We start from the raw sequence: 27,742 nt of genomic DNA on the forward strand, positions 1-27,742 counted from the left end.
CACTGGTGCAGTTGTGGCTATGCAACTGATGTTCAGCATGCTGGGCAGGGAAGGTTCAGGCTGCAGGAATCGCGGGTAGAAAAGGGGGCAGGGCTATTATAGCTCCGCCCACACCGGGCCGTCCTGTTGCTGGTCACTGTCCATCATCAGAACTAAGGAGAGGAGAGGCGGAGCAATGTCACCGATGTCAGGTCAAAGGTGCAAGTGCAGGACTCTGGACCCGATGCAGGAGAAGTCAGCTGCTCTGACAGGGGCCCGGGGTGACGAAGTACAGTGACTGCTCCCGGGCCCCTTCTGAGCTCGGGCCCCGAAGCAGCTGCTTCCGCTGCTTCCCTGATAGTTACACCACTGAATAGACAGCACACACCAGATGCGTCTTAAGGATATAAATTCTTATCTTGTCATGGCTTAGCCATGAAACAAACATTGTTCCCTTCAGACAGACATGTCTGGAGAAGCCAGTATACTCCCTATAGATAAACCCATATCTTTTAGCAATAACTTTTAAAATACAATGTCCTTGGCCTCTTCAACCACATAACAGACCTTTGGTTCAAGCTGATTTCATTCTTAAAGGCAATGAGCATTCATTTTGGCTATCATATCATTAGATAATACTGTACACTCATGAAAATGCACAACATTACATACACCCCTCTGTAAGTACTATATCCAAGGCCATACAGTTCTGGAAAGCCATAACCGAAGTAGGGCCTAGTTGTTCAACTACCCCTTTTAGGGCATCTTTGGTGTAGTTTACAAACCTTTTTTTATTGTAATACAGATAGCTGATCCAGTCTACATTCTTGTTGATGGTGACAATTGGTATCAGGAATTCTAAACCAGCTGCTACCTGATCCCGGGCTTTGAACTCATCAGGGACACCTCGTGGAACACCTATTGCATAAATATATACAGTACATGTGGGTCAAAACAGCCTTTTACTTCCCTTCTTACACTGGTTACCTGGGTTTCCTTTTAACCTGTTCCCACTCTGGTTGCTCAAAAATCTGGAACGGCATAAAAACTTTTATGAGGGTGCATTGACCCCTCCATCTTATTTGTAACCTGGGTCTCACCTTCATGTCTCCACACAGCCAATATACATCTGGAATCTGTCTTCAGTACCGCAGTCCACTACACTACAGAAATCAATTTTAACAGTTCCAGATCCACCTTGATAGAATACCACAGTTGGAATCTGCTATGTCTGCTCTCCCCCCTTCTGTAGTCAGCAGGATTTGATAGTCTTCTCCATTTTTCCCGCATTACACCGTTCACATACAAGACATCACCGAGTATATTGTGTTGATGCCGTGGAGAATCCTGGAGCAAAGTTATATGATTGTTCATCTTAGTCTTGGATTGATGTGTGGTTCCATGAACCCACTGTGCCACCATTGGATACATGGTTCTGTGCTTCTTGTTCTTCATGTAGACTCCTTTTTCTGTCATCACCACTCCCTTCTTTATTCATTCTTCTTGTTCTCCCTTTGGAGTTTGTTTCTGCAGAGTAATGATCAATTCCCAAGCCTGGGAGTCTATTTTCTTGCCTTCTTCAGTTTCCTCCTTGTATCCTTTTGTCATTATAAGATCAACGTCTTCTTCTGTATGCGCCTCAGAGCCCTGAGCCGCTCTCTTTGCTGCCAGATCTGCCAAATTATTTCCTCTTGCCTCTGGTGTCTCTGTCCTGGTGTGGGCTCTTACTTTGATGATTGCTACAGCTTGGGGTAGCAGCAGAGCTTCCATGACGTGGGCTATGGCCTTGTGATATCTTACAGGCGTTCCATTTGCTGTTATGAAGTAACATAGTAACATAGTACATAAGGCCGAAAAAAGACATTTGTCCATCCAGTTCGGCCTGTCATCCTGCAAGTTGATCCAGAGGAAGGCAAAAAAAAAAAAAGTCTCTAGTCTTCCAAATAGGACCTAGTCTTCCAAATAAGACCATAATCATGGGCCACTCCATATGCATATCTGAAGTCTGTGTATATATTTGCTCTTTTCCCTGTTGCCATGTTACAGGCGGCCGTCAGATCCTTCAACACAGCCTCCTGGGCTGACAGATGAGATGGCAGCTGTTGTTCCAGCGGCACTTCTGTGGTGGTGGTCACTGCCTTACCTGTGTGAAACCATCCTTTCCTTATCATCCACCATGACGGCTACCATGGAGAGATGACCCTTGACCTCTATAGGGGCAGGAACACAGAGAGTTTAAAAGGCCACCACCCACTCTCACCCTCAGTGTTTTCCTGCCCCTATGGAGGCACCTACACAGAGCACCTCCGGAAGGAGGTATCGTTAAATACCTGGATGAAGATTTTATCCTGGACTCCCTCTGCCCTCCTGCGGTTTATTCCAATGCTGGGCAGAGGTGGAGCAACGGGAGGGAACTCGTCCTCAGCTTGGGGGGCCTGATTTCCCTCCACAAAGAACCTGGGGTCTTCCTACCCTTCCAGACGAGGAAGCTGATCCAAGATCCAGCACTGCACGCCGGCCTTACCATTGCCGCTGGTCGCGCGCTCGGATACTTCTGGGTGGGGGCGGAGTCAGACGCAGTGGAACACATGACGCCGAGGCGCGCGGTGATGACGTCAGACGCTGCTCGGCTTAAAGAGCGGCATTTTCAAATTACACAGCCTCCACTGTAAGTCCTTCCTGCTTGGACAAACATGTCTACTCCGGACACCCCAGCAAGTACCATGGATCAGGCGGAACCCCCCTCGGCCACTCCAACCGTGAGTTTCCCTGTGGGGGTCATGAAACAAAATGTATGATTCCTTTATAGTGGGCTAATGTATAGCTGTTCCTCTTTTATAGGGAGCAAAGGCAAAGATTAAAGCTAAGAACACAAGATGTGCCACTTGTGCTAAAAGGCTGCAAGAAGGTTATACTAAAAAACTCTGCCAGCCATGTATTTATGCCCTAATGAAAAAGGAACAGCCGTCCATCCTAATAGAGGTAAAATCGATGATACAAAATGAAACCGATCCTATGGAAAGTAAAGCCGATGCCCTGCTACGCAAATGTTGGGAGGCTTCTATGTATGGTATCAAGACCAACATCGCCGCCACATCTGTCGCCAGAACCATGTATATCTGGCTAAATGAACTCGAAAACCACATAAAAAATAAAACCCCTAGGGAGGAAATCCTAGGTTCAATTCCCTTACTGAGGTCTGCCACTGTCACGACCGCTATCCCAGCAGCAGTCGTGTCGCACCAGACGGAGGGGAAGGGGGACCCTTATCTACGGATGGGAAATAGAATGGCCACCCCTGAGTCACCCTAAGCTGGCACCTGTCTGCCCTGATACCCTAGACGGGGTGTGAACCCGTGCGGCGAGCTGGATGCCTAAACCCTCAGTCGCCCTAACACTGGACTGGGGAAAGGCCGATGGGAGCGCTAGTCACCATCACTCACGTCTAGGAGAACAACAGAGGAAGACAACAACAAACAATCAACAGCAGATAGACTTATCCAGTCATGAGCAGAGAAGGCGATCCCAAACACGACAGTCCACGCCGGACAAGAGCTCCACAGCAACACCATCAATCGATCCCCTTGCAAGGTCAGAGTAGCACTGGAAGTAAGGACTATATCTGGCAATGACTGCAAGTGAAACTGAAACTAATATAGTAGCTGGGAGTGGCAGACAGGACTCACCTGAGAAGGATGCCTACAAACTCCCAGTCAGGACAAAAAGGTTCACAAGGCAAAACCCAGATGACATACCCTGAACCACGGAGCAAACTCACAAGCTATCGCGAGTAGCAAGTCGCTGCGACCTTCTCCTCCCAGACCTGTCTGGATCAGTCACAGTCGTGACAGTACCCCCCTTTCTACGAGGGGCCCCTGGACCCTCAAGACCAGGCCTCTCCGGATGGGAGCTATGAAAAGCCTGAATGAGTCTGTCCGCTTTTATCTCTGATGCTGGAACCCACATTCTCTCTTCGGAACCATAACCTTTCCAGTGCACCAGGTACTGAAGAGAGCGGCGAACATATCGTGAATCAACAATCCTTTCTACCTGAAACTCAAGACTGCCATCAACAACCACCGGTGGAGGCGGTAGTGGCAATGGTTCAGGAGGTTCTACATATCTCTTAAGCAGAGATCTGTGGAAGACATTATGGATCCTTAGAGTCTGAGGTAGCTCCAGACGAAAAACCACCGGGTTAATGATCTTAATTACCCTATAAGGACCAATAAATCTCGGACCCAATTTCCACGAGGGAACCTTCAACTTGATATTTCTGGTAGACAACCACACCAAGTCATTCACCCCAAGGTCCGGACCTTCAGAGCGCTTTCTATCAGCCGCACGTTTGTATCTACCACCAATTCTCTTCAAACTTTCTTGCACACTCTGCCACACTGAAGAAAGTGAAGACGCAAATCGTTCCTCCTCGGGAATCCCAGACGGCCCCCCCCTCACTAAACGTACAAAACTGAGGATGGAAACCATACGCACCAAAAAATGGTGACTTATCAGTGGATTCTTGACGACGATTATTAATGGCGAACTCAGCTAACGGTAAATAAGATGACCATTCCTCCTGATTTTCGGAAACAAAGCATCTCAAATATGTCTCTAGGTTTTGATTGGTACGTTCAGTCTGACCGTTGGACTGTGGATGGAAAGATGAAGAAAACGACAGATGAACCCCTAAACGAGAACAAAAAGCTTTCCAAAATTTAGAAACGAATTGGGTACCACGATCCGAAACAATATCGGAAGGGACCCCGTGAAGCTTCACGATGTGGTCAATAAAAACCTGAGCCAGTGTGTTAGCATTAGGCAATGCGGCAAGAGCAATAAAGTGCACCATTTTACTGAATCTGTCAACAACTACCAGAATAACAGTCTTCCCCGCTGATACTGGTAGATCCGTAATGAAATCCATTGACAGGTGCGTCCAAGGCCTGTTGGGGATGGCCAGAGGTAAAAGACGCCCTGCCGGACGAGTATGATCTACCTTAGAACGAGCACAGGTAGCACATGCAGACACAAAATTCAACACCTCCTGGCGCCATTTAGGCCACCAGAACCGACGAGACACTAACTCAGAGGTTGCCCTACTACCTGGGTGTCCTGCCAGTGTGGAGTTATGGTGTTCTTTTAGTATCTCCAGTCGTAAATTTTCTGGCACAAACAGTTTACCCGAGGGGCAGGAGGCCGAGGCGTCCCCCTGGACTTCCAACACCCTCCCCTCCAAACCTGAGTGTAATGCAGAGACCACCACCCCCTTTTGCAAAATGGGCTTTGGTACCTCAACATCACACCCTCCAGGAAAACTACGAGACAATGCATCCGCCTTAGTATTTTTTGCCCCCGGGCGATAGGTTATTACAAAATTAAACCTAGTAAAAAATAACGACCACCGAGCCTGTCTAGGGGTAAGACGTTTAGCAGACTCCAGATATAATAAGTTTTTGTGATCAGTAATCACCGTGACGGGATGAACCGCCCCCTCCAAAAAATGACGCCACTCCTCAAAGGCCAACTTAATAGCCAAAAGTTCCCTGTTGCCAATATCATAGTTCCTTTCTGCAGTAGACAATTTCTTCGAAAAGAAAGCACACGGACGCCATTCACCAGGGGACGGGCCCTGAGATAGTACCGCTCCCACCCCCACCTCTGATGCGTCAACCTCTACAATAAAAGGAAGCGAGACATCTGGCTGTACGAGAATAGGGGCCGAGGTGAACCTCTCCTTCAGAGACGCAAAGGCAGTTTTGGCTGCATGTGACCATTTGGAAAAATCGGATCCCTTTCGGGTCATGTCCGTCAGTGGTTTGACCACCAAGGAATAGTTCTTTATAAACTTTCTATAAAAATTGGCAAACCCCAGGAAGCGTTGCAATGCCTTCAGGTTCTCAGGCAGATCCCAGTCTATAATCGCCCGGACTTTCTCTGGATCCATGCGGAAACCTGGATCTGACAACACATACCCCAGAAATGGCAGTTCTTTTACGGCGAACACACATTTTTCTAACTTAGCAAACAATTTGTTGGCCCTTAATATCTGCAGCACTTGTCTCACATGGATCTTATGTGTATCCAGATCTGGGGAATAGACCAGGATGTCATCAAGATATATCACAACAAATCTCCCGATAAGGTGACTAAAAATATCGTTGACAAAATGTTGGAATACCGCAGGCGCATTAGTAAGACCAAAAGGCATGACCAGATTTTCATAATGCCCTTCCGGAGAATTAAAAGCCGTCTTCCACTCATCCCCCTCTTTGATGCGAACCAGGTTATAGGCTCCTCTGAGATCCATTTTGGAGAACCATTTAGCACCAGCAACCTGATTAAAGAGGTCGGGAATGAGAGGAAGAGGATAGGGATCTCGGATAGTTATCCGGTTTAATTCCCGGAAATCCAGGCAAGGACGTAGGCCCCCATCTTTCTTTTTAATGAAAAAGAACCCTGCAGCCACAGGTGAAGAAGAGGGTCTGATGTGTCCCTTAGCCAAACTCTCCGAAATATAATCTTTCATAGCCTTCCTCTCCGGGCCGGAAAGATTGTATAACCGGGTTTTAGGTAGTTTTGCCCCAGGTAATAGATTAATCGGGCAATCATATGGACGATGAGGTGGTAACCCCTGACAACCCTTCTCAGAGAACACATCCATAAAATCTGACAGAAAGGCAGGTAAAGATGTTACAGAGAGTGTAGAGCACCTACTACTCAAGCAGTTGTCCTTACAACGTTCACTCCACTCCACAATCTCCCCGGCCTGCCAATCCACCACTGGATTGTGAGTCACCAGCCAGGGAAGCCCCAATACTATAGGAGCCGGAAGACCGTCCAGGACATAACAAGAGATATGCTCTTTATGGAGGTCCCCTACCTGCAGATGGATATTATGGATGATCTGAGTTAACTCTCTCTGAGTAAGAGGGGAGGAGTCGATGGCAAAAACAGGAATAGTTCTGCATACCGGTTCCGGAGTAAAACCCAGAGCCTGAGCAAACCGTGAATCCACCAAGTTGACCCCCGCCCCACTGTCCAAAAAGACGAACAGATCTCAGTTTTATTGCCCGCCTCAACGGTAGCGGACAACAAAAACTGAGACATGCGTATGGAGGAAACGAATACGCCCAGACTGTTCTCCTCCGCACAGTCTGGGGACTCTAGTTTTCCGGCGGCTCCTTTGTTTGTGGTCTCTTGGGTTCTGAGGGACAAACCTTTACAAAATGACCCCTCCCCCCACAACGAAAACAAACCTCTGACCTACGGCGGAATTTAGGAGGATTCACCCGTCTAGTGGCGCCCCCTATTTGCATTGGTTCGACTGGACCATAACAGACCGATCCCTGCCCTATAGAGGCCTCCGTAAAATTTAATAGTCTCTCCCTGAGTCGTCTGTCGATTCTTATGGACAGAGACATAGCAGCCTCAAGAGAACCAGGGACCTCGTATATCGCCAGCGCATCTTTTAATTTTTCAGACAACCCCTGGCAGAACTGACTCCTAAGGGCCGAGTCGTTCCATAACGTATCAGTAGCCCACCTACGGAATTCGGAACAATATAGTTCAGCAGACCGGTTCTCTTGCCGAAGTCTACGCAGCTTAGACTCAGCCAGTGAGACCCTGTCCGGGTCATCATATACGAGACCCAGGGCTTCAAAAAACTCCTCCACTGATCGTAAGGCCGGAGAGTCTGATGGTAGGGAGAAAGCCCAAGCCTGCGGATCTCCTTGCAGGAGAGAAATTACAATGCCCACCCGTTGTTCCTCACCGCCGGAGGATCTAGGGCGGAACCTGAAGAACAACTTGCAAGCTTCTCTGAAGGTTACAAATTGGTCTCTCCCTCCTGAGAACCTATCAGGTAAAGCCACTTTTGGCTCAGGAGTACCTTGGTTTCCCGTAGCAACGGTGGAACCCAAGGATTGCTGCTGCAGCACTGTTGCTTTTAATCCTGCCACTTCAAGGGATAACCCCTGTAATTGTTTCGCCAAAACCGAAACCGGATCCATAGTGGAACAGACAAAATACAAAGCAAAACAGCAAGCAAAAAAGAAAAAAAAAATGAAATGTCATTTTTTTTTTTTAAAAGGCCAGATATACTGTCACGACCGCTATCCCAGCAGCAGTCGTGTCGCACCAGACGGAGGGGAAGGGGGACCCTTATCTACGGATGGGAAATAGAATGGCCACCCCTGAGTCACCCTAAGCTGGCACCTGTCTGCCCTGATACCCTAGACGGGGTGTGAACCCGTGCGGCGAGCTGGATGCCTAAACCCTCAGTCGCCCTAACACTGGACTGGGGAAAGGCCGATGGGAGCGCTAGTCACCATCACTCACGTCTAGGAGAACAACAGGGGAAGACAACAACAAACAATCTACAGCAGATAGACTTATCCAGTCACGAGCAGAGAAGGCGATCCCAAACACGACAGTCCACGCCGGACAAGAGCTCCACAGCAACACCATCAATCGATCTCCTTCCAAGGTCAGAGTAGCACTGGAAGTAAGGACTATATCTGGCAATGACTGCAAGTGAAACTGAAACTAATATAGTAGCTGGGAGTGGCAGACAGGACTCACCTGAGAAGGATGCCTACAAACTCCCAGTCAGGACAAAAAGGTTCACAAGGCAAAACCCAGATGACATACCCTGAACCACGGAGCAAACTCACAAGCTATCGCGAGTAGCAAGTCGCTGCGACCTTCTCCTCCCAGACCTGTCTGGATCAGTCACAGTCGTGACAGCCACTGCCTTTTTAGCGGATGCCTCCGCAGAATCCATACGTTTTGCTGCCAAGGATGCAGCTCTATCTAACGCCGCACATCGTGCCTTATGGGTTAAATTCTGGGGAGGAGACAGAACATCTAAAGCAAAACTTTGCTCTATTGCCTTCTCCGGCGAGTATGTGTTTGGTCCTGTGTTGGACACAATACTGGAAAAGGCAGCAGACACAAAAAAGGGTTTTCCTGAAGAGAATAAGAAAAAACCCTTTTGTCCCTTTCCCTCTCAGTCGAAATCATATAGAGGCAAAGGTAAAACGGGTCGGTGGAGTTATCCCAAAGGGGGCAGGGGCAGAGGTTTTCTCCTCAATCCACAGAATAAACAAACCGACAAACAATGATGCCAAAGTAGGGGGCAGATTGAGGAATTTTCTGTTACCCTGGCAGGAAGTAACCCAGAATCCTTGGGTAATAAATTTAATCCAGAATGGATATCGTATAGAACTTTCCTCAATCCCCCCAAGAAGATTTCAACTAACTTCACACAACCCCAAAACATTGCAAAACATCTGGCAAGGAGTCCTAGATTTAAAATCAGCAGGCGTAATGTCAAAACTGGGCTTGATAATAAACATAAAAAAATCATGTTTAACTCCAAATACCCAAATAAAATTTCTAGGAGTAATCTTGGACTCTGTGACTCATCATCCCTTCCCATAGAAAAGCTCGCAGATTTCAGGGAAAGAGTACAGAAATTTCAGGCTCGGAAAAAGTGCTCGATAAGAGAAGCCATGAGCATTCTAGGATCCATGACATCCTGTATCACGACGGTGGCTTGGGCCCAAGCCCACTTCAGAACAATGCAGGCTTGGATCTTAAGGAATTGGGACAGAAAACAGTCCTCACTGGACAGGAGAATATTAATTCCACACCACGTAAAATTAGATCTAAACTGGTGGAAGGTAAGGGAAAACTTGTTAAAACACGTAGCCTGGGAAACAACCCCAGAGGTCCAAATCATAACGGACGCAAGCAGTCAGGGGTGGGGTGCCAAAGTAGACTCCTCAAACTGGCAAGGCAAATTGTCAGACGCAGTAAGTATGAAATCTTCAAATTACAGAGAACTGCGTGCAGTGTGGGAAACCTTAATAGTGGCCCGGAGCCAACTTCTTTAAAAACACCTAAAAGTTTTTTCGGACAATACGACCACAGTAGCCTACTTAAAACACCAGGGCGGCACAAAATCCCAAGGCTTAATCCGTTTGGCAGAACTAATTTTCCAGTGGGCAGAAGAACATGTCCTATCAATAACGGCAGTCCACTTAAAGGGCTCAGAAAACCTAGAAGCGGAATATCTGAGCAGAAAAACTATAGATCAAGGAGAGTGGTCCCTCTGTCAGGATGACTTCCTAAAAATTTGAAAAAAGTGGGGAACTCTGCAGATAGATTTGTTCGCATCAAAAGAAAACGCAAAGGTCAAATGCTTCTGCTCCCTGAATACCAGAGACCGACCGTGGGCAATCGATGCATTCTCAACCAGGTGGACATGGAACCTGGCATACGCTTTTCCTCCCTGGTCCATAATCCCCAGGGTACTTCAAAAAATCTAAAGGGATCCAACAACAGTAATACTAGTAGTCCCTTTCTGGCCAAAAATAAACTGGTTCTCCATCCTGAAAGACCGAGCCTTACAGGAACCTTGGGAAATCCCATACCATCCGAACCTGCTGTCACAGGGCCCAATCAATCATCAGAACCCCAGCCTGTTCCGTCTGTCAGCTTGGATCCTGAGGGCGAAATGCTGAAAAGTAAAGGTCTCTCAGGGAAAGTCATCAATACCCTAAAACTGAGCCGTAAAAAAGTAACCACGGCCATTTATATGAAAATATGGAAAAGGTACTGTTCCTGGCTAGGGGATAACTGCCCTAACAAATCACTACCCTGCATCCAAAAAATTCAAGATTTTCTCCAAAAGAGCCTAGACATGGGGCTTAGACCTAACACATTAAAGGTGCAAATATCGGCCCTAGCAGCATTCTACGATGCCGACCTATCAAACCACATGTGGATTAAACGATTCATGATAGCGGCTTCCAGAATAAGACCATCCCTTACTAATAAAGTACCCCCATGGGACTTAAATCTGGTATTAAGAGGACTAACAAAACCCCCGTTCACTCCTCTGTCAGACATCTCATTAAAACATCTATCATACAAGACGGCTTTTCTGATCGCCATAACATCAGCCAGACGCCTAGGGGAGATCCAGTCCCTCTCATGTAAAGAACCTTACCTCTCAGTCTTTCCAGATAGGATAGTTCTAAAATTAGATCCCGGTTTTCTCCCCAAGGTCGTATGAAATTTCCACGGGATCAAAAAATCATTCTACCATCCTTTCCTGTAGATGTTCTTCAGCCGGAAGAATCTCAATTAAATCTCCTTGATGTACGAGACACCATCGGTTTATACTTGGCTACTACTAAAGAATTTAGGAAAGACAATAACCTCTTAGTTCGCCGGTCAGAACAAAGGGAAAAAAGTGTCAAAGGCCTCCATTGGTAGATGGATTAAGTCAACCATCGCATGCTGCTACTCCATAGCAATTGATTGTATCAGATACTCTACAATTATCTGACCATTTGGTTTTTTCCAGACCGCTGTTCCAGTTCACACCAAGCGGTTTCTGTGAATATGGTGATAATTGGATACAGAGGATAATTTAATCCAGCAGGGGATACTATCATAGACTTCCCCCTATATTGGAATATAAGTCTAACCGGTTGGATTATATTGTGGGGATAATATTATTGGTACTATACAACATAATATATCTTTGGAAAATGTGAGTTAATTAAACTATAGGACACAAAGTGTTCTTAGCAGAGTGTGATACAATCAATTTACAGCGTAATATATTTCAATGGTTTTGTTAATTTAATCTAACATCTACATGTGGATGCAATGTGTATTATGTATGGTTATTGAAATTTCATCAATAGGGAGGAGCTATATGATTTTATTGTGTGTTCATTGTTACTAGGTTGGATAATATATGTCACGGGTGAGCATGTTTGTACAGGTGTTTTACATGGGTCTGATTGATTTTGTGTCCACCCGGTTTTCCCAAACTCCTCCCTGGGGGTTGGGATACTGGAGTTGAACCCTATTTCAATTCAGAGCATGTCAAACACTTTGGATCATGACTAAGAACACTGCTGTTCGAAACGCGTAGATCTACTGGGAGTAAGGGGGTACCAGTGCCAATGTTTGCTGTACTCATTTGGAATATGTTGGTGAATAAAGATCGGGATTGTTGAAACATCTACGCCTGGTGCTGGAGCCTTTTTTTCTAATCATGTGAATCTACATTGGGACTGGCTTGGGTCCGCCTCGTGCACCGTCACATAGGATATTAGAGGTGAGCTGGCTGCAACTTTCTTTCTTCTACAAATCACAAGTGTCCGTGCTCACCTGATCCTGAATAATTCTCTTATACCCTATATGGGTGGATATAACGTCCCGCAACCAAACATCCCAGTGTGAACACTGGCCCACGTGTCTCCCAGTTAAACATGGCTTTTGCTGCATGCCCAGACCGCAAATCCAAAGCGGACAAAGTCTTTTCAACACAGGAATTAAATCTGAGCGAAGAAAGTGGTATGAAATCCCAATTGCAGGAACTGGAAAGACTCTTGACACATGAGATTAAAATCTGGTGGGATCATACAACCCTGATGAAATATGTTGAAAAAGAAATGATACCACGGGGTTTGAGATTAAAAAAGGTCCCAACCATGGTATTTTCCAAGGCATTTGTTTCAAGCTGGAACAAAGTATTGAGTGACTGTTCACTACAACTTATGTCTCTGATCATAGAGCATGAAGGTGAAAGACTTACCAATATACGTACAGAAATTGACAATTGCAAAACTGCCTTGGATAAATATAAATCATTGGAAGATTTTTCCAAGAAAGAAGAAGAAATTATGGTATACATCAAAGAAATGGAGGATAATATAATGGAAATGAAACATCGGAAATTCCAGAGACCTCTATGACTACAATAACAACCAAGTGTATGAATGGGGAAGGAGAGATAACCCACATAGTACGCCAAAATCTATCCTCAAAAAGAAATATACTACCAAGAAATATATAAATAATAAAAAATCTATTAAACAGGACTTGCCACGTAGAGTCAGTTTTAGTAATTCAGAATTGGAAATATCGGAATCCTGTGAGTCAATGGGAGAGGAAGACAGAGATACGCAGGTTCGGGATTCTCATCAGGTGAAACCCTCCTACTATCAAAGAAATAGGAATAACAGAGACAAATCTGAACAGTCAAAAAACGACATAGAAGGGGTGGCCGCAAACACAAAAAGACCCCATCAGATGTCTACCCGCCTGCAGAACAAATAAGTATAGGACATGATGAAAATGTTTTAATGTTGGATGTTTTCAATCTGTCTAGTTATGAACTAACTGCTGATCAGGAAAATGTGCTTTCTCTAGGCTTAAATTTTGTACCAAGCACTAATTTTGATTCTTTCTCAACTATCATGCAGGTTAATAAATTTATTAGGAATCTTACATTGAGAAGATGTTTTTTTGAACCATCTGTTCCACTAGGAGATTTGAAACCGGATGGGGACGGACAAGCTAATAATAATATATATACTAATCTATCATTTAAAGAACAACAGTCCCTTTTCTGTCTTGCAGATCTCCAATTGGAAAATGAGGAATTGCATGATCAGAGCATTAAACATGATTTTGCAACCTCAAATAAAAACTACTACCCCCTTAAATTCCGTACAGCAAGTATGGATGTGTTTCAAGAGGTAGTTGAGAAGGAATTACTAATGGTACAAAATTTAGTCCATAGTGCTGGGGAACATAATCTGAGCACAGCACAAAGAACAGCACCAAAACAATTAGAGGATAAGAAGGACCTTATATTCAAGATGGCGGACAAAGGAGGTTCAGTGGTGGTATTAGACAAGACATGTTATCATACGCAGATGTTGGGAGTCTTGTCAGATACCTCCACTTATAATACCCTCAAATACAACCCCCTCCAAATTTATAAGAAAGAATTGGTCCTCATCTTGAACAAAGGTATAGAAAAAGGTCATATAAATCAGAAGCAATTTGAATTTTTGAATGTGGAATGTCCTGTAACTCCCATAATCCATGCCCTTCCAAAAATGCACAAAGGGGTTAATCCCCCTCCATTACGGCCCATAGTCTCGGGCATTGGATCTTTGACTGAAAAATTAAGTGAATGGCTGGATTCAGTACTACAGCCTTTGGTCAAGAGATTACCGGGGTATATTAGAGATACAACTGATGTACTCAAATATATGCATAAGTGCAAATGGCAAGACCACTACATGTGGTTAACGCTAGATGTTGTGGCGCTCTATCCATCCATTCCTCACGCATTTGCTCTACTGGCACTTGAATATAGTTTACATAGATACAGTAGTTTTTCTGAATTGTTTATTGACTATGTGTTGGAAATAACCTCTTATCTCCTGACACATAATTATTTTGTGTTTGATTAAATTTTTTATGTTCAGGTCTCAGGAGTTTCAATGGGGGCCAAATTTTCCCCGTCCTTGGCAAATCTATCTATGGCCTTCTGGGAAGAAAAGTATATTTTCTCAGTCAGTAACCCCTTTTCTGATTGTTTGGTCTGGTATGGCAGATACATCGATGATTTGCTCCTCATCTGGGGAGGGGATGTGTCTGCCATACCAGACTTTATCAATTATGTTAATAACAATACATATAATTTAAAATTCACTTGTGTCCAACACCCCGAAATGATAAATATTTTAGATCTAAAACTAACAGGGATCCCTGACCAGATAGTACAAACGGAAACTTACCGTAAAGAAATATCAGGAAACACTATCTTAAAGGCAAATAGTCATCACCCAGCACATACAATAAAAAGTATCCCAGTTGGGGAATTCACAAGAGCCCGGAGGAACTGCAGAACTGATGTGGCCTTCGATGGGGAATGTGTAAATATATGGAAACGCCTTAAGATAAGGGGGTACCCCCAATGGATGCTCTCAAGAGGTCTCAAAATTGCAAAAAATAATTCAAGATTAAATTTATTAGGTCTCAAATTAAATACGAAAACCAAATTATCTACTAATAACAATAATCATCATAATAAAAAAATAAACAAATATATAAATAAATAAAAATATTATGTCAGGGACGAGTCAAAATAGAGAATCTATACCTACCTTGGTGTTAACCTACAGCAGACAATTCTCTAGGATCAAGAAGATCATTGAGAATTGCCTTCCTATCCTGTATGAGGATGATATCCTCAGAGAAGTCCTGATGGATGGCTGCCGTATCGTATCCAGGAGACCAAATACCCTGGGTAGGGCACTATCAACCTCTATGTACACCCCAATACAAACTAAAAACCCACCTACCTGGCTCAAATATACGGGCTTCTCTAAGTGTGGAGGTCAACGATGTAAAATATGCAAAGTTACTAAAACAACTAAAGAATTCCATAATTCAACACATTCTGAGATTTTCCCTATTAAGAGCTATATCAACTGTAATAAAGCGGGAGTTATTTATATCATTACATGCACAACTTGCGATCTAATGTATGTAGGATGTACAAGTAGGAAATTCAAAGACAGACTACGTGAACATTTGAATTATATTTCTAATCCACTAACAACAGGGATATCCAATGCAGCAAATCATTTCATAGATGTTCACAATCGTAATATTAACACTTTCAGCACCTTTGCATTTGAACGTGTTATATTGACACAAAGAGGCGGCAATATAAAACAAAAAATCCTCTCACGGGAAGCCTTTTGGATTTGGAGACTTAATACGAGATGTCCGAAAGGTCTCAACTTCAAAAAGGAATTGATGTATTTATATTGAAGTTAGTATGCAGCGCAGCCACTGTTGCTCTGTTTTTATATTATATCCATATATAAATTCCTTTTGTATATGTGTATTTTTTAATCATATGCTTTCCTCCCTTTTACAGGATAGGATTCCCTTTATAATCAGGGAACCTTCCCATAACACACATGCATTACATGTAGTCTGGGAATTTTTCCCATAACACATATGCGCAATAGGATTGATACCAAGTACCAAAAAATAAATGTATTAGATCATAGTTTTATATATCACAAATCCTCTTATATAGAAAATCGGATTATAAAAGTGACTATGTCAAAAGAAAAACAATCTCTATTTTACTTTTATATTTATTTTTATTATTTTTCTGTTAGATCGATTAAATGGAAATTTATTGCAGGGACATAAAAAATGACATCCAAATGGGCACTAATAAACAAATAATATAACTTATATATATTATAAAATTGTTTATAACATAAAAAATTAAAAATAAAATACATTGATAAGACAAATAAACACCACAGTGTTCAAATTCTAGAAACCCAAATATTTAGCACATGATGCCCTATCTGACCTGTACAGATAAAATCAGAAATAAACATAAAATGACTGATTGGGAACACAAACAAAAATGTGGGCTGTTAAATTGTCACCAGATATCTGATAATTTTTATTTTTGTTTTACGGTTTTATTTTTAAATAAATTCATTTACAACTAGTCATTTTCATTCAGTCCACAGTATGCGGTCCTTTCTAAAGATAGGATAAAAACATGAAATTTTTCTTATAATTTTAACGCAAGTATATTTAAATTACAAAGAAAAAGACACAAATGCAATAGCACTCTGCAACCAGCACTCCGCCCTGCCTCCATGCTGGATGTTGAATGAGGCATTGGTGTACATTTTGGCCAAAGCGTAATAAGCCACTCACCACATCAAGGTCGCCTCTATGAGTGGTCCCTAACACTAGTTCCTACCTGTTTATGGGCCATGACAGCCACACAAAGTCCAGGGAGCGCAGGTACAGCATGAACGCCAGGCACACTCTGCTTTTAACCCCGTCCGGTGCCGTTACAGCTTTCATCGGATCCAGGGATGCAAGTACCAACATGCATGCTGAGCCCACTATATACTTCTCCTGCAGCCAAATGGCTACTGGTAGGCGCTGTAAAAGCAGACTCAGTTTTATACTGACTTTAAAACCAGCCTCCAGGGCAGATTAACTGGTCAGGTGTGCATGACTGCATGGAGATCGTCACGCCTCCAATATATACTACAAAGAAAAAATGTGGGGGATTCAATCAGCACAACCCTATATGCAGGTGCACATCGCTATGGCGAAATACATATACAGGGAGTGCAGAATTATTAGGCAAGTTGTATTTTTGAGGATTAATTTTATTATTGAACAACAACCATGTTCTCAATGAACCCAAAAAACTCATTAATATCAAAGCTGAATATTTTTGGAAGTAGTTTTTAGTTTGTTTTTAGTTTTAGCTATTTTAGGGGGATATCTGTGTGTGCAGGTGACTATTACTGTGCATAATTATTAGGCAACTTAACAAAAAACAAATATATACCCATTTCAATTATTTATTTTTACCAGTGAAACCAATATAACATCTCAACATTCACAAATATACATTTCTGACATTCAAAAACAAAAACAAATCAGTGACCAATATAGCCACCTTTCTTTGCAAGGACACTCAAAAGCCTGCCATCCATGGATTCTGTCAGTGTTTTGATCTGTTCACCATCAACATTGCGTGCAGCAGCAACCACAGCCTCCCAGACACTGTTCAGAGAGGTGTACTGTTTTCCCTCCTTGTAAATCTCACATTTAATGATGGACCACAGGTTCTCAATGGGGTTCAGATCAGGTGAACAAGGAGGCCATGTCATTAGATTTTCTTCTTTTATACACTTTCTTGCCAGCCACGCTGTGGAGTACTTGGACGCGTGTGATGGAGCATTGTCCTGCATGAAAATCATGTTTTTCTTGAAGGATGCAGACTTCTTCCTGTACCACTGCTTGAAGAAGGTGTCTTCCAGAAACTGGCAGTAGGACTGGGAGTTGAGCTTGACTCCATCCTCAACCCGAAAAAGCCCCACAAGCTCATCTTTGATGATACCAGCCCAAACCAGTACTCCACCTCCACCTTGCTGGCGTCTGAGTCGGACTAGAGCTCTCTGCCCTTTACCAATCCAGCCACGGGCCCATCCATCTGGCCCATCAAGACTCACTCTCGTTTCATCAGTCCATAAAACCTTAGAAAAATCAGTCTTGAGATATTTCTTGGCCCAGTCTTGACGTTTCAGCTTGTGTGTCTTGTTCAGTGGTGGTCGTCTTTCAGCCTTTCTTACCTTGGCCATGTCTCTGAGTATTGCACACCTTGTGCTTTTGGGCACTCCAGTGATGTTGCAGCTCTGAAATATGGCCAAACTGGTGGCAAGTGGCATCTTGGCAGCTGCACGCTTGACTTTTCTCAGTTCATGGGCAGGTATTTTGCGCCTTGGTTTTTCCACACGCTTCTTGCGACCCTGTTGACTATTTTGAATGAAACGCTTGATTGTTCGATGATCACGCTTCAGAAGCTTTGCAATTTTAAGAGTGCTGCATCCCTCTGCAAGATATCTCACTATTTTTGACTTTTCTGAGCCTGTCAAGTCCTTCTTTTGACCCATTTTGACAAAGGAAAGGAAGTTGCCTAATAATTATGCACACCTAATATAGGATGTTGATGTCATTAGACCACACCCCTTCTCATTACAGAGATGCACATCACCTAATATGCTTAATTGGTAGTAGGCTTTCGAGCCTATACAGCTTGGAGTAAGACAACATGCATAAAGAGGATGATGTGGTCAAAATACTCATTTGCCTAATAATTCTGCACGCAGTGTACAAAGAAAAAGACACAAATGCAATAGCACTCCGCAACCAGCACTGCGCCCTGCCTCCATGCTGGATGTTGAATGAGGCACTGGTGTACATTTTGGCCAAAGCGTCATAAGCCACTCACCACGTCAAGGTCGCCTCTATGAGTGGTCCCTAACACTAGTTCCTACCTGTTTATGGGCCATGACAGCCACACAACTCATAGAGTGATTGCATGTAGATTGACGCTTGAAGTATCCATGGTCTGCAGTAGAGGGGATTTGTGCCAGCAGGGTGCGAAGGTTAGGCACCACTAGAGTATCCAAAATTGTAGCCTCATTAACAGCCCGAAGGTCTTGTACCATGCGGTATGCTGCTGGTTCTCCTTTTTTGGTTTTCTTCTTCACAGGTAACAGAGAAGTGTTTACAAGGTGACTTTGTAGAGATGATGGCACCAATGGCAAGGTAGGCCTTAAGTGGTCTTGATATGGAGTCTGTCTGGGCTATAGAGAGAGGGCACTGCGGTTTGCAAGGGAGAAGAGCATATGGCTTCAATGCGACCTTGACTGGTGTAACTTTTAATCTGCCTATGTCTTCAGGGCCTGTGACCCATAGGCCTTCAGGAACCGCTACTTTCCCCTCTCATGTTTGAAATGTCATCTTCAAGGTAAAATAGGCCAAAAACTTTGGTGGTGTCCTCAGAGTCCAGGGGTGATGTAAGGGACACTATGCCACCTTCATGAAATTGGATTGTAGCTTGCATCTTTGCAAGGAGGTCAGCTCCCAACAGGTTGACAGGGCATTTAAAGGATACAACTAATTGTGCTAGCATGTCTTGAGTAGGTTGTATGTTTATGTGTAGAGGCCTGGACATGGGGGAGCATCTAGTAGTACCATCAACTCCTACACATGCCACTGTCTCAGCAGAAAAGCAATCAGGGTCAGGGAGGTCCAGATGTCAAATCGAACTTCTGGCTGCACCAGTGTTCACCAGGAAATCAAGTGATTTTCCCTCTACATTCACCTGGACAAAAGTGGTTGGTCCACTGGGTTGTTTTGTTTCAAGGGCTAACAGTGGACAGGTTGGTGGACCTGGCTTGCCTGTTTCCTAGTGAGGTAAATCTTCTTGTTGTTGCCCTGTGGGGGGAGGAGGAGGAGCAACTCTGATAGGCCCTGGTCTTGGTAACCCGCATAATGGTGAGAACCATTAGGGCTTCTTCTCATACCTTGTTGTCCCAGGGTCCTACAATTTCTCCTCACATGTCCAGGATTTCCACAGCGGTAACAAATAATTGTGGATCCTCTGTTGGGGTCTTGCCCTGGTTGAAAGACCATTATGGCAGCCATGGGCTTCTGAAGATGACTGTTCTGCTCAATCCCCTTTGCCACTTGGTACAGGACTTCTGGCCCCAAGGTGCAGTATTCAGGCCTTGTCATCAGCACCTGTTTTCTGGTAGGCTCTCTCAGTCCCTGTACAGGCTTGTGTCCAATGTTGTTGGTGTGATTTTTCCCGTGCTGTAAATCCCAGATCATGGGACATAACGTTTAGACGGTGGAAGAATTTCTCAACTGATTCATCCTTCTCTTGCGTTATATCTTGTATTGTGTTGGGTCTTCCTCTGGCCCATTTTCCCAATTGCCTGGTGAAATGGTCTTCTGATTCTACAGTTTGAGCTGACTCTTAATACTCCATATATAGATGCGGTTCCAAGACTGGCCAGAATCCATCTCCCACTTTGATCTCCATTAGGGTGGCAAAGTCCTTCCATGCTGAGTGGGTCTTCTGTATTTGTCTTACCTTCCTGTAGAATGGCATAGGCATCTCCTGTGGGTTCCATGCAACAAATTTTGGCTTTTGAAGTGGCCGGAGGGGAGTATGCCCTGGTTCATCTAAAATTAAAAGTATTGCCTGTTGTGGGGAGTCACAGGCATCAACTGAGTCAATGAGCCCTGTCCTGCTTGTAAAGTCACAGTTATTTCAGGTGGGATAACTAGCTGTCCTGAGGGACCTGGTTGAGAGGGGTCCTGGGAGGCCTGTAAATGTTGATCCCCATATGTAGTGTCAGCGGGAGCCCCTACTCCATCTGGTCTTCCAGTTGTTCCTCTTCCCCATTCATGAAGATGCCAGTAGTTACGATGGCCGCCGGGGTGGAAGTGGGATTAGTTAAGATGGCTGCCTGGGTGGAAGTAGGACTAGTTAAGATGGCTGCCGGGGAGGTAGTGGGATTAGTTAAGATGGCTGCCGGAGAGGAAGTGGGATTAGTTAAGATGGCTGCTGGAGCAGAAGCTGGTACATAAGGTGTGCCATCCTGTGTGATAACCAGGTACAAGGAGGTGGGCCTGGGGCGTGGTTTTGCCGTGCCACAGCTGTAACAGACATTCCTCCCTGTGGGATTTTGGCAATAACATACTCCACAGATCCACCCATCTGGAGACTGAGGGGGCTGATGATATGGTGCCTGCTGAAGTATGGCAGAGTCCTCCGGTGCCATTTTAGGGGGCTGTTTTGGCAGCATGTAATAATAGTCATTTGTCTTTTCATCATACATTTCTGTCCAGCCTAATTTCATTTATCTAGCTGTTCTATACCATGCTTCTGCATCTTTTAGTACGTTGTTATCTTGAAGCATTCCTTTCTTATTTGTCAGCACTTTCTTCCATTCCTCCTCATTCAACCTCCCTCCTTGGTGAACCTGTTATCTTCATTAACTTTTTCCTGTTCTTGATTAATTTCATTCTTTCTCTCTCTGAGACAATCACATGGGTGCCGTAACTGCCAAGCACTGAGCTGCCCGCCCCCATTTCTTTTTTAACTCTTCACTGAACTTGAAAACTCGTACACTGCTCGTACTGTCAATCTTTGCATGTACATTCAATCTGAACACTGCCAAGCACTGAGCTGCCCGCCCCATTTCTTTTTTAACTCTTCACTGAACTTGAAAACTCGTACACTGCTCGTACTGTCAATCTTTGCATGTACATTCAATCTGAACACTTTCCTAACTCTCTGAAGTTAGAGGACAGCTACCTACTGATAAACTGTTCTCTTCTTCTGGAGAGGGACTTCAGTTATATTCTATTGACATTCCAGCCTGCCTCTGCAATGGATAACTTTAGTCCTTGTTTTACAATTCTGGCACATACGTCATGAGTCCTTCCTCCTTTTCTGAGGGTCTGTTATAACCTATACTCCATCCACTAATATGATACTCTTTTTCATACTAACTGGAAGACATCTATCGGTGTGACAGATACGTGACAGCAATAGGAACACGCTTACTAATGTGACAATATATCCTACTGCTGGCAGTATATTTTTAAGTCATCAACTGTCTAAAGTTGGAACACGTATAACAATATACAATTTCCACTGAAGTCCCTGTCTAACCACATGTGGCAGGCGCAGCACTATGAAGTGCCTTTTGCGCTGTGGCATTAGAAGAATTTTGATATCTCTGACTTTTTAGTCTAACCAGACTGTCTATTACTCTGTAATTCCTCTAGCGCCGTTCTATGGAAGCAGTAGGTTTAAAGAGCACACCAAATGCTTGAAATAACTTCATTATTAACTTTAACCTTTCTTCATATATAACACTGCCGCCTCCGCAGCAGATAGTCCATGTACATAACACATGTTGAATAAAGATTCACAAAATGGTGGCATGCATAAGATGGTGGTTTAACTGTTCAATCTTGTCATTCAACATCAAATGGTGGATGTATTTCTCTTTTCAGGATCTGTACTCCCACTTTAAGTTATTTAAGCACTTTGTGATCTCTCTGAGAGGTATATCTGAGATTTGACCTATAGTTCTACTTGCTCAAATTGGTTTGCAGTTTACTCTATACATTTGCTTTGAGTAGCTTGCAGATTGCAATTTGTATGGCTCAGTATGATGTGGTATGAACAGTTTGTATGATTAGATGATTTGCTTTGATTAGGTAGAAATGTAAGTAAACACATAATTAGTTCAGTATACAGTTCTAAGTACTACATTAACAAAATGAACATATATATAACTGTTCTAAATACCTATTTTGGCCTCTTTGTTTCCATAAAACAACTCTGACTGGAACTGTGTGTCTGTTCAGCTCCTCTCTCTGGTGAATAATGATTTCCAGCTAGGGGATTTCCCACACAGACTATGTGTGAGGCTGGCTATGAGTGGCCAAGACTCCTGGGCAGTGTGAGGCTGGCTGTGATTGGTCCAGACCCCTGCTCAATAACAACAGTTTAACTCTATGCTTTCTGTTGTGTCTACTGTGTCATTGAGCTTACCTTACATTTATATAATGAATATTAAAAGGCATATTATCTTTTCTGCTTTTATGAACACAATATATATAACGGTTACATGACATCCAAAACATGAAGTCACAGTAAATAACTCTGCTTTTGTCTTTAACCTATAAACATGTAAAGTGTATTACATTATTAGCAGGTCTATCTGTATGAACATATAAGCTGTAATAGCAACCTAGGAAAGGTCTTAGCTGGCCAGCTACACCACAGACAGTTGATAATACAATTTGACCAAGTTTTTGGGACAAGGGCTTATGTGGTCTGGTCTCCAGATGGACAGCTGTCCCACCCACTGTACAGAGAGGAGGCACAGAAGGGATATTATGTAAGATAACTAGTTTTCTTACCTTTCTCGGAGCTGCGCAGTCTCCTCCCTTGTATGCGTTCAACCCACCAGTGGATGATTTCTTGCAGCCGCTCAGTCTGAACAATTTCACCCTTGCCCCACGTTGGGCGCCAACTGTTTTGGATGCACACAAGCTGTGCTATCTTATCAACTGTCTGCTCCAAATTGCAAGTTGTTAGTAAGTTGTGCATGATGGAGAAAATCACACTGATACCTCTCTAGGATCAAAGCAGAATTCTCTCATTTATTAGAGGAAGTTAAGCACTATATATGTATATCAGAGAATATCTCATTGCTCATTATGACAAAGTCTAGCTCTCTGTTGGTAGGTTTGCCCTGGTTCAAAAGCATAGATGTTCTGGATTGGAGTTCTAGCGAAATTCTGCACTGTGATTCATCCTGCCTTTTTAACTGCTTGACCCCTGTACAGCCTTCTCATCCTCCAGCTATACCACAAAACCCTCTTGGTCTGCCAGAAGCATATTATGGTTTAGCTAATATTTTGTACAAGAATGAATCCGAATCACTGCCACCATATCATCCTTACCACTGTGCAATAGAATTGATTCCTGGGTCCACACCTCCTCCAGTCCTTCTATATCTTTTTACTCCCTTAGAGACTCAACCTCTGGCAGATTGTATTAATGAAAATCTGCACAGAGGTTTTCTTCACAAATTATTATCATCACCTGGAGCTGGGATTTTGTTTGTAAAAAAAAGTAAGATGGTTCTCATCAACCCTGCACTGATAGTCAGGGATAAAAAAAAATTACAGTCAGGAATAGATACCCACTACGAGATCCCAAAACTGTTTCATAGTCTATGTGCAGCTAAAATCTTCACAAAGCAGATTACTGCAGTACTGCAGGGACTGTTGAAATAACTTCCAAGCGAGTGGAAACATCATATAGGAATGATTGGATCTGTATTTTTCCTGTGATAGTTGGAAGAGTTCTGGTAGTCCTATCTGGAGTGGCTCAGTGGGATGCATGGCCTGAGATTACTGTAACAGACAATGAGTGTGGACACACTGTGCCAACTAACAGATTTGGCTTTGGGTTAAACCTAAGGGCATTTGTCCTGGTTGTACCCTGGTATTTACTGTTTAACCCCTATATAGAGATCTTGACTTTGCTGCAGGGAACCAACATGGTTGCTTCCTCCTGGAGTACTCCCAATGTATGTGGCAGCTGACTGATGGAGATACCTGTCTTGTGCATTTTGTCCAGAGAAGTTCAAATCCTTGCAAACAGGTTAAAGAATAAATACCAGATATTTACTTATATTTTACACTCTGTCTTAACCAGTGCTAATTGGAATGCAGCTGGGAGGGCCCACTGCTAGCATTAGCTAAAGCTTTTCTGACCACCTACTACAGTTTCATGGGACATATATCGCTACTGGACTTTACCTAGACCTGCTCTTACAGATGCTAAATTGCAAAACAAATGTCTCTAAAATGTTTGGGATTTACCCTGTGTTGTCAAGTACGAAGATAAACTGCAGGTCCTTAGCATCTCTATGGACCTTTATTTCTATGGACATATTTGGCTGGTCAGTTTTCTACTATATTTGATGTTTCACACAATTACTACCATAATTTCACCACAGTTATATGGACATTTATTTTTTTATATTTTCTTTAAGAAACCTGACAACAAAATATACATTACATTTAATAACTAGAAATATAGTGGAACTGTCAGGCAACCAGACGCAGTCTTGCCAAAAGTATGTCACCACGCAGACTTGTCTCTCATTCTCCCAGGGGGTCTCTGGCCCTCCGGCGGGGCATCCCTCACCCCTTGCGGAGGGCAGAGCTAGTAAAGGTTTGCGCTTTATGCATGCACGTCACTCTATAAGATCCATTCTGGATCGTGGTGCTCCTGGGAGACAAAACGCCATCATTCCCAGCGCTGACGCTGGTCAGGGGTCCCAGGATGCAGGAGCCCCTAGCGTCAGCTGTTGCCATGGAAGTGAATGAGACTAATCTGCAATACCAAGCACATGCACTCTCCAATGGAAAGCATTGTGCTTTGTAAGCTGCAAGGAGGCCTCCTCAAACAACTGATTGTTGGGGTTCTTGAGTGTCGAAACCCCCCCAATCTGATATTGATGAGCTATCTTGGAGATAAATCAGACTTCTCCCCTGTGTGAGCTCTCTGATGCCGAGTTAAACTTGATTCAAGAATAAAACATATTCCACATTCTGAACATGAAAATGACTTCTGTCCTAAGTGGATTCCTAGATGTCTCACAAGACTAACTTTCTGACTAAAACATTTTCCACATTCTGAACATGAAAATGGCTTCTCCCTTAAGTGGATTTTTAGATGTTTCACAAGATTTGCTTTCCGACCAAAACATTTACCACATTCAGGACATGAAAATGGCTTCTCCCCTAAGTGGATTTTTAGATGTTTCACAAGATTTGCTTTATCACTAAAACATTTACCACATTCAGGACATGGAAATGGCTTCTCCCCTGTGTGAGTTCTTTGATGCTGAATAAAACTTGATTGATGGGCAAAACATTTTCCACATTCTGAACATGAAAATGGCTTCTCCCCTGTGTGAGTTCTCTGATGTCTAACAAGATGTGATTTGACACTAAAACATTTACCACATTCAGGACAAGAAAATGGCTTCTCCCCTGTACAAATTCTTAAATGTTTCACAAGAGCAGATTTATGAATAAAACATTTCTGACATTCTGAACATGAATATGGTTTCTCCCCTGTGTGAGTTCTCTGATGTCCAACAAGTTGTGATTTCAGACTAAAACATTTCCCACATTCTGAACATGAAAATGTCTTCTGTCGTAAGTGGATTCTTAGATGTTTCACAAGATCGGATTTCTCACTAAAACATTTTCCACATTCGGAGCATAAAAATGGCTTCTCTCCTGTGTGAATTCTTTGATGTGCTACAAGCATTGCTTTCACACGAAAACACTTCCCACATTCAGGACACAGAAAAGGCTTCTCTCCTGTGTGAATTGTCTGATGGTTAACAAGACTTGATTTACAAGTAAAACACTTTCCACATTCAATACACGAGAATGGCTTCTCACCAGAGTGAGTTCTCAGATGCTGAATAAAATGTGATTGACGGATAAAACATTTTCCACATTCTGAACATGAAAATGGCTTCTCCCCTGTGTGAGTTTTCTGATGTCTCAGAAGAACAGATTTCTGAGTAAAACATTTCTGACATTCCGAACATGAAAATGGCTTCTCCCCTAAGTGGATTTTTAGATGTTTTACAAGATTTGATTTCTGACTAAAACATTTACCACATTCAGAACATGAAAATGGCTTCTCCCCTGTATGAATTCTTAAATGTGCCACAAGACCAGATTTCTGACCAAAACATTTCTGACATTCTGAACATAAAAATGGCTTCGCTCTTGTGTGAGTTCTCTGATGTTTCTTTCGAGAGCATTTCAACATAAAACATTTCCCACATTCTGAACATGAATACGGCTTCTCCCCTGTGTGAGTTCTCAGATGTCCAACTAGAATACATTTCCTGGTAAAAGATTTTCCACATTCAGAGCATGAAAATGACTTTTTATCTCTGGAATTTCTCTCATGTAAAGAAAGATTCGATTTCTTCTTAAAAGGTGTCCCATGTGAAAATATTTTTCCACACTTGTGTTTAGTTCTTGTTTTGCCAGTCAGTGATTGATTAGATGAAGGTTTCTTGTGACCAGCGGTATCATTGGATATATCTCCGCTATGAAGGACTGAGGGTACATTAGGGCTTATTGAATTAGCTTGTGTGGTATTGCTATCTTCTGCTTTATCATAGGAAGATAAATGAAGATTCTTATGGTATTCTCTCATCCCATTTTTCCCTAGAAAATTAAACAAAAGTAAAAAATTTTCCCAAAGCAAATTTTTTTCTCAAGCTTTTTTAAAACAATAGAAAGCCAGAAAACATTAAATAAATAAGACATGTAAGATAACAGTATAATGTACAGTTTCAGTAAAGGTACCGAACTTTAGAATTTTTGGACCCCGGACCTGAACCTGAACTTTTCAGTAAAAGTTCGGGTTTGGGTTAGGTGTTCGGCTATTTTATGGCGCTTTTTGAAAGGCTGCAGAGCAGCCAATCAACAAACGTTTGACTCGTGTGCCCTTAGAAGCCATCACAGCCATGCCTACTAATGGCATGGCTGTGATTGGCCAGTGCATCATGTGACCCAGCCTCTATATAAGCTGGAGTCACGTAGTGCTGCTTGTCACTCTGCTGTTACTAGTGTAGGGAGAGGATGCTGCTGCTTTGAGGGAGCGAATAGGAAAGAATCTTTAATCAGAAGTGCTTGTTAACTCAGCGATCTACCTAGATTTAGTTTTGTGGATGCAATGCACAATCTTTTTACCCTGCCCTGAGCCCAGTGACACAGAAAAATAACTTTTATCCGTCTGTTAGTTAGGTGGGCGGCGGTGGCCATTTTATGCAAGCTCAGTGCACCAGCACAGCATATGTGCTTTTGTGACATTCAAATCCCAGCTTGAAATACTGCAATAATAATCTGGGTTTAAAAAAAACACCCATTTTTGGCAATATAC

At 43.2% G+C, this 27,742-nt stretch overlaps 2 protein-coding genes across 2 annotated transcripts in view; both read right to left on the bottom strand.

Moving 5' to 3' along the window:
* Positions 1-27,742, bottom strand: part of LOC120999664 (oocyte zinc finger protein XlCOF6-like) — a 2,208,135-nt gene that overhangs the window by 1,436,894 nt on the left and 743,499 nt on the right. The window lies entirely within an intron of this gene.
* LOC120999659 (gastrula zinc finger protein XlCGF57.1-like) overlaps positions 25,152-27,742 on the bottom strand; it is a 225,612-nt gene continuing 223,021 nt past the window's right edge. Inside the window, exon 4 of the mRNA XM_040430658.1 lies at positions 25,152-27,024. Within this exon, the coding sequence (XP_040286592.1) occupies positions 25,286-27,024 (1,739 nt within the window). The 3' untranslated portion in view covers positions 25,152-25,285. The remainder of the gene's footprint in view (positions 27,025-27,742) is intronic.

The sequence above is a fragment of the Bufo bufo genome, chromosome 4 (genome assembly GCF_905171765.1).
Source record: "Bufo bufo chromosome 4, aBufBuf1.1, whole genome shotgun sequence".
Lineage (NCBI taxonomy): Eukaryota > Metazoa > Chordata > Amphibia > Anura > Bufonidae > Bufo > Bufo bufo.